This window comes from Puma concolor, chromosome B2 (genome assembly GCF_028749965.1).
Source record: "Puma concolor isolate L17-30 chromosome B2, mPumCon1.1.hap2, whole genome shotgun sequence".
NCBI classification, from domain to species: domain Eukaryota; kingdom Metazoa; phylum Chordata; class Mammalia; order Carnivora; family Felidae; genus Puma; species Puma concolor.
In genome coordinates this window covers 92057554-92070746 of record NC_141671.1, presented here as the reverse complement: position 1 = coordinate 92070746, position 13193 = coordinate 92057554, and the positions used below count along the sequence as shown (strand labels likewise).

The 13193-nt window shown below is 44.6% G+C and overlaps 1 protein-coding gene across 5 annotated transcripts in view; it reads left to right on the top strand.

The window, feature by feature from the left end:
- Positions 1-13193, top strand: part of SIM1 (SIM bHLH transcription factor 1) — a 70315-nt gene that overhangs the window by 9397 nt on the left and 47725 nt on the right. For 3 of the 5 annotated variants that reach the window (XM_086707491.1, XM_086707492.1, XM_086707494.1), the window contains 7 exons: positions 1644-1726; positions 5152-5245; positions 5754-5858; positions 6003-6088; positions 6746-6945; positions 7142-7248; positions 7913-8060. In XM_086707491.1, the coding sequence (XP_086563617.1) occupies positions 1644-1726; positions 5152-5245; positions 5754-5858; positions 6003-6088; positions 6746-6945; positions 7142-7248; positions 7913-8060 (823 nt within the window). The remainder of the gene's footprint in view (positions 1-1643; positions 1727-5151; positions 5246-5753; positions 5859-6002; positions 6089-6745; positions 6946-7141; positions 7249-7912; positions 8061-13193) is intronic. The other 2 variants (XM_086707493.1, XM_086707496.1) reach the window with 2 other exon arrangements.

Sequence of the window (13193 nt, the reverse complement as noted above, 5' to 3'; positions counted from 1 at the left end):
AACAATCCAGAAGGACCAAAGCGATTAGGGCAGTGGAGTCACTCCAGGGAGGGAGGCTAGGGCGGGCTAAAAGAGGCAGGGGGGATTGACTAGAGGCGAGGGAGGGAGAGGAGTGCAGCCGCGGGCGGGGAGCATCAGTGTTTGCAGAGCGGTGGGGAAATCGTTAGATTTATTTAGATGTGCAAACATCCAGAAAGACCCGATTCGAGCTTAAGGGGCGCTCATGGTTACTCGTTACCAGGGTTTTGATCGCTTGCTTTGGAAGCAGCTCCTGGCCAACACATTTTAAGAGTCCAACTCCATGTTTTATTCTGAAAGATCCGCCCTCACCCCCATATTACAATGCGAGCGTGTTTGTCATTGTGTACTTCATAGTGATTCGTACTTTAAAGCAGTAAATCAGTAAATCACACCCCCTTTGTCATGTTAAACCTTGTTTAATGGTGTAAAAGAGTTTACCTAGTTAAATTAATTTCAGCAGCAACACTTTTAAAAAATATTACCTGTAAGTAGTTATGGGTAGTACAACCTCTTCCTCAAGTTTCTTCTGCCTTATTATTTTTTTCTTTCTGCAAACATGTACTATAGCAGACTCCCTTTTAGTTTTTTTTTTTTTTTTAATCAGCTACGGGTATCCAGAGAATATTATTTAAAAAGGTTTTTTTTTTTCCAGAGAATTTTCTTTTTTAGGCATCACTAGGAGAAATTTCTGGCAAAGCCTGGAAAGATCTCGACGTGGTAACATCGAGGAGAGGAAGGGGCTGTCTTTGTTAATAGATGATACTTTTGTTAATAGAAGATACGTGGAGACTAGAGAAACTGAACGGTTCTCTATATCCAAAAGGAAACGAAAATATTGCCAAGATGGTGTTCGCACCTGAAAGTAAACTTCAAAAAAAAAAAAAAAAAAAGCCTACACTGTTTTGTTTTTGTTTCGTTTTGTTTTGTTTTGAGGGGCGAGGTTAGGTAGGGTGTGTAAGACTAGGGGTAGTGGGGAGGAAGCAGAGGAATAAGCATTGCTCAGGGATGTAGGTGCTGGAAGCCATCCACAAGCAAACGGATTTCTCCGAAGGGGATTAAAGGCAGAGGCCTAGGGGAGGTAACTGGCTGGAGAGCCCCGCAGCCAAAGAGAAAGAAAGCCCAAGGACCAGCTGGACTCAGTTCACAGCCTCAGGTATTCGCCGCGGCATTCGCTGGAGGCGTGGACATCCTCGGCCTCGTGATAAGGCAGATAATGAAGCTTGGGGGAGAAATAGTCCCTCCCCCCGCTAAGCACAGTGGTGAACTTTCGCAAAAGTTACCGTTCGGGTGCCTTCGGCCCTTGCAAGGCACACACAGGCCGTCCTCAAACCCCGCCACTTGAGGTACAGCCAAGAGGGGTGCTCAGCCAGGGCTCTGCCCTCCCTGAGAAGCTCTCACCCGCCCCCCGAGAGGGCGTCTGACCTCTACGCAGTCCTTTTAAAAGCAGAGAGGGAGGGGCCGAAATTCACAGGCTCGCATCCTAGGCAGTAGTGGTGCCCGGAACTCCGACGGTATCCAGTGGTGCGCGCGAACTTGCGTGCGTGCCATAACCGCGGCACTAGTCTCAAACTGCTAGCCAGGTCGGAGTCCCATCGCTAAAGGGTGTCTCTGTGTCTCCACAGGGCTCGGCGAGGCGTGGGGCCACTCGAGTCGCACCAGCCCCCTGGACAACGTAGGCAGAGAACTGGGCTCCCATCTGCTCCAGGTACCCGCGCGGCGGCACATAAGCTTCGAGGGCTCAGGTGCCTGGCCCCGCGCTGGGCTTCTTGTTTCTTAGGAAAATAGGATCAGGCCCAGACGTAGCCTTCTCGCAGCCCCTACAGCCCCTTGAAAATTAAAACGCTGAGCTCTTAACCTCGTTGGGTGCAGATGGCGCCTCTCGAGGCGGAGAGGGAGGCAAGGTGAATTGGCACGTTGGCTTTAGAGGGGAGTCCGGCAAGGCCCCAAATCAGGACGGCCGTCTCGAGGGAGGGGGCGCCATTTGACACCATTCGGTTGAGAGAACCGAAGCGCGCCGGCCCGGCTGCAAAACAGCCAGAAATGAAGGATTTACACAGGAATAACGGGAATCTAGTAGAAATGCCCATCAGTGCTTTAAGCGCACACATTCCAGAGCCAGCTGCGTGTGCAGCTCTTTTCATCTTCTCCCTGTAGTTCGCGGGCTCTCCCCTGTCTCTCTATGAGCTCTCACCCCATGCCAGCCCAGCCCAGCGCGTGTACAGACCCTCGCGTACACACATAACACCTCCCCAGGTAATGAGTTTACCCAGGGCGGAGGCACCCATTACCGCGTTGTTTGCAGTGCGCCCCGTTTTAAATTGCCCGTTGCCCGCTTAAGTCGCATAGCAAATATTTAAAATAGCAAAACTCCCGGTGGCATTTTTAGGCTTGACACTTGTCTCCCACCTTCCACCCCCTTATTATTATCCTTGTCCGACCCCCCCCCCCCAGATCCTCTTGTGGCAGCCTCAAACCTAAGCAGCATGGCGGGGGAATCTGAGTTAATTCTTCCTCCTGGGCCAGACAGGACCAGCATCCCATGGCAGAAGTGCTGTGGCCTTCCCTGTCCCATGGCTACCTTGTCCCTCCCTCAGTGCCTGAAGCCAAAGAGATTTTAGTGTCACAGAGCAAAGAAAGGCCTGTGTAAGCATTCCCTCATAGGCCTGGTCTTCATACATCTGAATTCAAATAGAAAGGCATCATCACTCTCCTTTCTCAGGGACACTTTTCATCAGTTGTCTCTCAGCAATGCTCTCCCTGCCCCCAATCTTTCCATACTCCCAGCTGACTTTCCTCATCCATATAAACAAGAGAACAAAACCCAAACAATCTTTCTCTCCTCCTGGCTCTTGCCCAGTCTTCTTCCTCTTCTTCATCCCAAACTTCTGGAAGAATTTCATTACCCTCTCAATTTCCATCATTCACCCTGCTGCCCTCACTTCCACACCACTGCTGTCTGGCATCTCTCCTAACTGTTGTGCTCTGTACAGGCTCCACCACATTTTGATATCCAGCATAAGATGCGCATCTCTTATCCTACCTGACTTTGTTCATTGCACAAATATAGTAGGGCCAACTGTGTGCCAGACAGAAAGCCTTGCCCCCATGGAGTTCACATTCTAAGGAGAGCAGCCTTGCAAACCCACATAGGTACATTACATAGTATAACAGGTGGTGTAGGTGCTATGGAGACAAATAAGAAGGGGGAGGGTGGGGACTGTGGGTAGTGCCACTTAAAATGGGGACGTTGTTGCAGAGGACTTCACTGAGAAGGTGACATTTGGGTAAATACCTGACAGGGTGGCACTGCTTACTTGACATTCACCCTCTCTCCTTCAGTTTCTAAAGTAGCGCAACTTCCTGGATTCTTCTCCTTCTCTACTTGCTCCTCTGTTTTGCCTACTGGTGTCTGGCTGTAAATGTTGGTATTCCTCCAAGGTTCCACCTCTGTTTCTCCTCTCACGGCTTCAGGGCCTCATGGGTGATCTGGGCCAACACCACAACCTCAACTTCATTCCTACATTTGCATGACTCCAGCTGGTTTCTCCAGTCTAGACACCCTTCTGAAGCTTCAGACTTATTTCCTACTGCCAACTGGAAATCTGCATATACCTGAAGTTTAGCATCTCCAAGACAAGAATTAATTACCTCCCTCCTCCAGACTTCCACTCCTACAAAAACTCACAACGCTTCCCTAAATTTTCAGTCTTGGCTAATGCTCTTACCCTCTACTCAATGACCTTGAAGTCACTCTCAGCTTCTCTCTCTGCCACCATAAACTCCACAGCTAGAACCATCTTTGACTTAAACTCTCCCTCTTCCTCATCACCCTGTGACCACCCAAGTTTAGGCTCAACCATCTCTGATCTCTTCATCCCACTTTTTCCTCCTGTAGGTCATTGTTCACATTCTACCACTGAAAAACAAAACAAAACAAAACAAAAAACAACGCACACACACACACAGACACACACACATTTAAACATGATATTTCTTTGCTTAGAAACTGCTGGAACGCTGATGCCTATAGGAGCATCTCCGAATTCTTCTGATTGATATCTCAAACTCTCCAAAAACCCAGCATCAGTGTACTTTCTCAGCCTATCTTTGGCACACCAAATTCGTTGAGCCTGAGTACACCAGATGTACCCTACCCCCCACCAGTCCCTGCCTTTGCCACGTCATTCCTTCTGCCTAGGATTCCTTTCCTCCCATCTCCAGTTCAAGCTTCCTCTTCAATGTTCTGCTCAAACCGGTCCTCTGAGGCCTCTGATTCTCCTCCAGGCCTCTGGGCCCCCACAGCACTGTCCACTCAGCTCTGCGGTCATTATATCTGTCTTTAGCCAGTCTCTGCCGCTGGACTTCCAGCAACTTGAGAGCAGGATCTGACTCATCCTTATGTCTCCACTGCCTGGACTGAAGCCTCATTCACAGAGATAAAGCGACAGTGAAAGTCTAAGATTTTCTTTCATGGAAAGCCTGTCAGTTTGATGCATCAGTGAAACACACACATCTACACACTATGGAACTACTCTGTGGACTTGCTACCCAGAAAATTTTCATTTCCTAACCCTGCCTCTCCCAGATTCTTTCTGGAGCTACTGGCCAGCTGCCTTCTGTCTAAAAACTTTTCAGACTACCAACACTTCCATATGGCTCAGTGCCCCTTTCCTAAACCCTGCAGGTACTCTTTCCATTATAGGATGCCACCACTATGGAGTCCTCCAAGACCGACTCAGGAAACTATTCTTTCTTTCAGGGACCATCAGCCCAAGAACTTAACCTACCTCTTATAATGGGCTGTGATCCTCTGCCCCCTATATTTGTGTGTGTATGCTACAGATATATGTCTGTATTGTCCATTCCAGTGGGTCATGAGTCTTGGAGGGCAGTACCCTTGCCCACCACTTTCTCTGGGTGTCTCCCAGTGTGCTGCATGTCCCAGATGCTTACATATTTGGAATGAACAAAAGAGGGGCTCTTGTGGCATATTTTCTATGCCCTATTTCCTGTCTGCTTCTCTCTACTCCATGTCTCTGTTCTTCTGGCTGAACATCTCTGACTTCTGCCCCCTACCCCAGTTTCTTCCCACAGAGGGCTCTCCATTCAACTCTGTTTCTATCTCCCCAGACCCTGGATGGCTTCATCTTTGTGGTGGCCCCAGATGGGAAGATCATGTACATCTCAGAGACAGCCTCAGTCCACCTGGGTCTTTCTCAGGTAGGTGAGTGGTCCACACCTCCAGCCTTCAATGCTTACAGCCAGAGCTGGAGGCCAGAGGTAAGGGGGTGGTGGTTCCCCAAAGCTTTTGTATGTGCATTTCTGGGACTGGAAATATCTCAGCTGGCAGGTCTGCTTCTCTCTTTTCCTCTACTTCCCTTATCCTTTGGCTTCCACCCTGAGCCCAAACAATGCTGTCTTTTGGAGTCTACCATAAGTCAAACACCATGGATGGTAGTTACATACCAATGCCTGATGTTTTTACCAGAACATTGCCGGGAAACTACGACTGTTCCTACTACCATTATAATTACTATTATATTATTATTTCCTCTCATAGATGAGGAAACCTAGCTTAGACTGCAGTAAGTAGCCAGCAGCAGAACTGGAATTAATACTCAGGGCTGACTCTAAAGTTCTGGCTCCTGTCCTCACAGGCCTGTAGACAGCCTGGTCCAATCTTCCAGCCCCACAAGGGTTGGAGAAGGTGATACCCCCCTCTTTACAGGTAGAGCTGACTGGGAACAGCATTTATGAATACATCCACCCAGCCGACCACGACGAGATGACCGCGGTGCTTACAGCTCATCAACCCTACCACTCTCACTTCGTCCAGGGTAAGGCAGTTGCTCGCCTGCACTACTTGGGTCCCTCGCTGCCACCGCCATTTGCTTCTGGCTTTTCCCCAATTAGCCAAGGTGGGACCTGGAGTCACACCAGCCGTCTCACATCCTTCGCCTCCCTCCTCCCCTCTCTCCCAGAATACGAGATCGAGCGCTCCTTCTTCCTCAGAATGAAGTGCGTCTTGGCCAAGAGGAACGCGGGCCTCACCTGCGGTGGCTACAAGGTGTGTGGCTGAGAGGGATGATCCTAGCAGTGTGTGGGGGAAAGTAGCAGAACCAGAGGAACTCGAGGGCGTGGGAGGGACATTTCTGAGTCCCTGACTGCCCCGAGGGCGTCCTCTGCAGGCATCAAAGCTCTGTCTGCCTGGGAGCACCTCAAGAGTTGTTGAACTTCCTGAACACTTGGGGACTACTAAGTTTTAAGACTTGGTTTCACTATCTGGGATACTGCTGGGCTGCAGGGACTCTTAATCTGGGGCTCATAATGGACCTTAGGGCTGTGTAAAACGTCTGAAATGGTAATTTTGGCGGATTCTTAGAGTTTACTCACAGCATCAGATTCCAACCCCCAGAGGGGTTAAGAACCAGAGCTTTAGCTCCAATTCAGGTTCCAGGGCCCCATGGGCAATTTTGATGAGTTAATGATGGCAAGGCCCATGCTTCTGTATTTTTACAAGCTCCCAGGTGAGTTCAGTGTGGCAGGATAGACATTCCTTGAGACACTTTGGAACACCAATAACTTTGGACAACTCAGTGCAGGGGCGTGGCCCGCATGGCGGTTTGTGGCTCAAGGGAGTCACAAAATGTTTCAATCGCTTACCCACCTTTTCGGGATGTTTCCTGGCGGTGGCTGAGTCTCACCCCTTCATCCTCTTCTGCAGGTCATTCACTGCAGCGGCTACCTGAAGATCCGCCAATACAGCTTGGACATGTCCCCCTTCGATGGCTGCTACCAGAACGTGGGCCTGGTGGCTGTGGGCCACTCGCTGCCTCCCAGTGCCGTCACGGAGATCAAGCTGCACAGCAACATGTTCATGTTCCGCGCCAGCCTGGACATGAAGCTCATCTTCCTGGACTCCAGGTGGGTGGTCAGGTGGGAAAGGATCACCCTAGCAGGAGGATGGCCCTGCTCGGTGACCGAGAGCTCTTCCTCGACCTTCTGAGCCCATTTTGCAGATGAGGTGAAGTGAGGGCGGGCACCCAGCCTGAGAGGACCGTGTGGGGTGGGGGGGCATCCCCGCATCCTGCGCTCATCCCTCGAGGATTGCTCTCCCCAGAGTGGCGGAGCTGACGGGGTACGAACCTCAGGACCTAATTGAGAAGACGTTGTACCACCACGTGCACGGCTGTGACACCTTCCACCTGCGCTGCGCCCACCACCTGCGTAAGGCGCCACTCTTCCCGGCACAGGACGTCCCTCGCGCGGCCTGGGGAGGGGAAAGGGCGTGATTTACGTCCACAGTAAGCGGTCGGGGAGGAGCCCTGGTAGCCGGGTGGTGGTGGTAGGTGACGCCCTTCCCTGTGGCTGCTCCAACACTGAGCCCCACCTTGTTTCCTTAATATCCGCAGGGAGAGTTTCTGAGTTTCTGGGGAAATTCCCCCAGGAGGGGTTTTATGCTCCCCACCTCCCACCCTCTGCAAGCCTCACTGAACATGGGAACAAAAACTGAGGCTAGGCCGGCCATTTGGCTCATATGCACAGACCTGCTTCAGCTTTTTTTTTTTTTTTTTTTAGCTTAATTTCCAGAAACAGGGAATATGAGCCTCGGAGTTCAGCTGCCCAGACGGTACCTTCCTTAGAAAATTGAGCGGAGGAATCCAATTTTAAGTGTCCCCCACCCCTTTGCTAATCTCCAGGGGCTGGAGAACTCGATGCAAATTCAGGGGAGAGACAATCCATTTGGGAACCTACCGTTTGTCTCTCCCTCCTGCCTGGGGGCAGTCATTAGGGCCCATGGGGGACCTGCACTCCCACCGCCAGGGTTTGTGTTTGGGCGGGCTCAGGTGCCGGCTCCTTCACCACCAGCTGCCTTCTGTCTTTCCATCAGTGCTGGTGAAGGGGCAGGTGACCACCAAGTACTACAGGTTCCTGGCAAAGCACGGTGGCTGGGTATGGGTGCAGAGCTATGCGACCATCGTCCACAACAGCCGCTCGTCCAGGCCACACTGTATCGTCAGCGTCAACTATGTCCTCACGTGAGTGCAAGTCTGGGACCTTCGCCCACGCTAGGCAACCCTGGTCTCCGAGAGGGCGCGGGCGGTGGGCACTGCTGGTTAGGCGAGGCTGGGGCCCCCTGGGATACCGCTTCTGTCCCCCCTCCCCCAGTGCACTCTGTGCTGGGAGACTGCAGCTTGAGCACTTTCATCTTTATGAAGAGGCTTCCCTCGTTACATTCTAGGAAAAGATTTAGGAGTTTTTCCACCCACAGTCTACATTTGCTTTCTGCTCTCTCTTTTAACCTTTTAAGCGAACTCTGCATTAAATAAAACTTAATGTGGCAGAAAGAAAAGAGAGAGAGAGAGAGAAAGAGAGAGAGAGAGGAAAGGGTAGGACGTACGGAGCCATTTATGGTTAACAAAAAGGACATCTGTTTCACTTTTTCAAATCTGGGTTTGAAGTTCTTAATTTTAACCAGAGTCTCCAATCAAAGTTACGAGTTCTGAGAGAGTGATTCTTACGCTGAACCACAAAGAGGGTTTAAGTGACCAGGAGGGTTTGACTGTAACCTCCAGAAAGCCAAGGGACCCGACCCAAGGCTGCAAGTCTTCGCCGGCGCCCAGGCCTCGCGCGTTGTGTGACCGCGTCGCGTGGGAGGAGCCGGCCTGGCAGTGTCACCTACAGCCGGCCGGGCGGCCGCAGCGGCCGCGTTTGAGCTTTATTTCTAGAAACAATAATCGTCAGTGGCCCTCGGTGTGGCACTGCAGGCTGATCACGTGGCCTGGTGTGCGGCTGGTGAAGAAAGCGCCTTCTGTATAATGTTTGAATTGCCGTGGTTTGAAGCCTTTATGAAGAACTCTTTTGTGTGCACGGTTGCCTTTTTTTTTTTTTTTTTTTTTTTTTGGTAGTCGCTGAAATTCTTGTGATTTTAGGGGACCTCAGGGGTTATTTACTTTGGAAGCATTGACACGCCCGGCACTTAGTAGAAATGCTATTTTCACATTAGGAAATTGGTTAAGGGGGTACTATTTGGAATCAGACTATCCTACAGGCCATGAGGACTAGATTCATTCCACGTTGTTTTAAATTGCCAAATTAAAAATGTAGTGCTTGAAAATATTATGCTTGGCAATAAGACTATTTACTCTGTGCCCTGTTTAATAAGAAAATTTAATTCAATACACTTGGAAAAATGAATTTGGTTTAGATGAGGATTCAATATTCAAGAATAATAGCTGGTTATTAAGAGGAATCTTTTTTATTCCTTTCATTCAATAAATGGTATTAAAATAAACACTATTAGGTTTTTGTAATAGCAAGAAAGCTGTGGATTTTAATACAGAGCAGAAAAGATACAAGTATTTTGGGTATCATGAAACAAAACCATCTATTTTATGAATGCAGTTTTTTGTATTATTAAAATAAACGTAAGAGAAAATGGCAAAGCATACTTCATAAAATAAGCCACTCTGTGAAGCAGAAGTATTAAAGAGTGAAAAATTATGTCTGCTTACCACGGAGAGGAAACGGACATTCTTTAAGAAGGCGCTTTGTATGTCTGAGACATCACAGGCATTATACATACACTCTGTTCTCTGGTGGGTGCCTGTGGTTAGTAATCATTTTTTATCAAACAGCAGGGTATATAGTCACACAGACCCATACAAATGATCAGAATGCAAGTTAGACCTCCCAATGGGTAAGCTTAATTTATGTTTGGAGTCATTTTGGAATATTCTGTTTTGTTTTCCGGTGGATAAGTGTACTTTTCTTCTGCTGTTGGCCATGTCCTTCTTCACTTCACACACTTCTTTAGAGCTGCAGGATTAGGCTACCAACTTTACATAAGATTAAAAAGATGTAATGAGGATAAGTGATTTACAGAAGGAAAAATAGCATGGCTCATATTTTTCTAAATGTTTTATACCTCTGAATGAAAATAGAAATAAACAAACAGAAGCACACAAGACAAAAAGCTGAAATTGATTACCCTTTTATGAGTCTCAACTTCAATTCTTTGTATAAAAATTCTTAGGACGATTTTTATAGCTGCAAATGTGGAAACTGCCTTAGATGAAATGCCATCAAGTGGCTCTGTGTGTGTTGACAGGATTTTCATAATGAACAGGTTGCAGTTTGTTTGATGTGTATATCACACATCTGGCTGGAAGTTACTAATTTACATTGTCTTAGCAAATTAAATAGATGGCTATTGATTCTCTATGGTAGCAGTGAACTACCACATACATTTGTTTTCAAGGCTAGTTCTCTATGAAGCCTGAGAATGATAAGTGAATTCTTTCCAAATATGCCACCTCAAACAATGTACTTAAAACCACAAGCCCCCCAAATAATTTGACAGGCCAGATGTTTTCCAAATTTAGACATTTTAATAGCATACATTTTGAAAAGATTTTCATATCATGGAAGCAGAGAGAATTTTAAATAAGTGTTGGTTAAATGAAGGTATATTGATGGAAGCTACATTCGTAAGAATCATTTTTCAAATTTCCTGATGATAAATTTATTGTTGAAGTTAAAATATGCCTAGAAATACTGGTCATCATTTTCTGACAAAAGCGATGATGAATATAAATCTTTGGTAACCTTGTTCTAATAAGCACCTACAACTGCAAATATAAGGATTTAGAGGCGGGTGATTCTTTTACCAGCCTTTGTATGACCATCATACAAAATGTTGGCATTCTGAAAAATCTAGAGAGGAGAAGAAGAGACTATGATTAAATTTTTGAAATTCTCTTACCTTTTCTCTGGGTGCTTGAGGTTCCCAAAGCTTATATAGCTTTTCATGAAAACTCAAAAACATAAAAACAAAACCCAAACAAACAAAAAAACTCCTTTCAAACCAAGACTAACCAGTTCATGATTTTCTGTAAGACATAACCTGTTAGCTTTACGTTCCACATTAAAAAAAAAAAAAAAATTCTTACAAATCTTGAGTGCCCACAGGCTTCGAAATATTTGTTAAGTATGACAGGCCCTGCTCCCTGATTATTTTCAGGAGTATAGATGGATGGAGGTAGTGTCTGGTAACAGTGAATGTTGGGGGAAATTCCAGAAAAGTATGGACAGTACAAGGAATACTGTGTAAAAACTGAGTAATTGTCTTGAAATCATATTTTCTTGAGTTTGTTTAACTAGTAGTATTAATTATTCATAGCCAGTTCAGATGGAAAACATTAGTACTTAATGCGAGGAAAATTGAAAATGTGGAACACCCAATAAACTACGAAAAGTAATTTCTAGAAAAGAGTCTTGATTCTTTTTATGTTTTTAAACTTAGTATGTTATATAAATAAAACTTATAAAATCTACTTTTAAGAATAAACCAATGAAGTATAAACATCTCATTTTAAAATATTTAAAAACATTAATTTTTCAAATATGTAGAAGGCTGAAAGAATACTACAATGAATATCCGTGTACACATCATCTATAATAGAAGCCATATTTGTTCTGTCTCTTTCTACCTACATGTATGTGTATTTGTATGTGCATGTTTTTCTCCACTGAATTATTTCAGAGTAAGCTACAGACATCATCATACTTCACCCTAAATAACGTTCTCCTATGTAGCCACTGCATATTTATGATGGCACATTTAAAGGGTTCAAAATTATTGTGTGTAGAAGGTTGCAAAAGTATACATGAGATCTAGTTTACTGACACCATTAAAAACAATCTGTCACCGACATTCATCAAGAGCTCCCTGATATATGACCTTAGTTAGGTTGACTGATGATATTTGTGAGCGGACATCTGTGGGATATAGTTGTAAAAGTTAGCGTATTTTAACCTAGACTTCTAATGAGAATTGTAAGCTAATAAAATTCTGGTATTTTTTTCTGGAAAGTAAAAGAGAGATCTTGAGAGTGATTTGGTAACTTTGGAATCAGACAGATTTAATATCTTCAACCATTTTTTTGTTAGTAAAGATGGCTTCTCTGCTTATTTCCCAAGTTTAGGATGGAACATTCTTTTGGTGAAAAATTTCACATGCTGTTTGAGAGTGATTCACTGAACACATAGAAGGGATTCTCTACATTAAAATTTCTATGTCTGTGTTACAAAGAGCAGAACAAAAAAAAAGACAATTTACATTAGTGGTTTATGTAACACTTACTATCTACTAAATAATCCTTTGAATTTGAAAGTTTGGGCCAAATGCCAAAGGAGACATACTTCCTTCGTGTGAAAGAAAACAAAGGGGTCTTTGTATTATAATTATTGCAGGTCCTATAATTTTTGTTTTTCTTTGTATGAAATCATTGTATTTCCCACAATTAAAAAGAGTTTTTAAGTCTTAACATATTCTATGAATGTAAAGTCAGATGTACCCTTATCACATAGCAGCAAACATTAAAATATGCTCATATTAGCATGCTCTTTCAAGTATATTAATAGTGCTGAGTTAATTTGACATTTAAATTTAAAAGTATTTTTTTATTAATTTAAAGCCCCAGTGATATTATTGTTAGTACTACCAGGAAATTTTAGAAAATGCTTTTTAAAAACTTGACCAATTATATGTGTAGTTATAAAAATAGGTTTTATTTTTCTGGTTAGCAAAAACATTCTTTCATAGTATAAATAATGTCAAATGAAGTGCCTTTTGACTTAGCAAGCTATGGCAAAATATAAAATGATTTTATTCTCATGCCTTGGATCTGTGTAACACTTGTTGCATAGATTTAATTTTTTGATCATTAAAAATAATAATCATGTGCTAATGTATACCCGTAAATTAGATTTGATCCTTAATTGTGTTTAATCTTTATTATAATAATATTGGACGTTGAAGCCCCAATTGTCCTTTTCAAGTGATCTTTTAAGTAACTGAATCATTATAGAGATGAATTGAAGACACATTTGTATGAATGGTAATTTATAACAACTGAAGCTATTAATAGTAATTAATAGTGATTTTACAACTACCAAAACACTTTATTAAAAGAAAGATCTGGGGTATTTAGTCTGTTTTGTAGTACATAGTAATACTAGTACTCGCTTATGTAATACATATAAAAGGATTTCATATCCTTTTTACTTATTGTAATTTTTTAATCAAGATATTCTGTATTTAGTTTTGAATTCATTGTTTATGTTCAAATTTTGTTTTACTATTACAAATGCTAAATACAGCATCATTA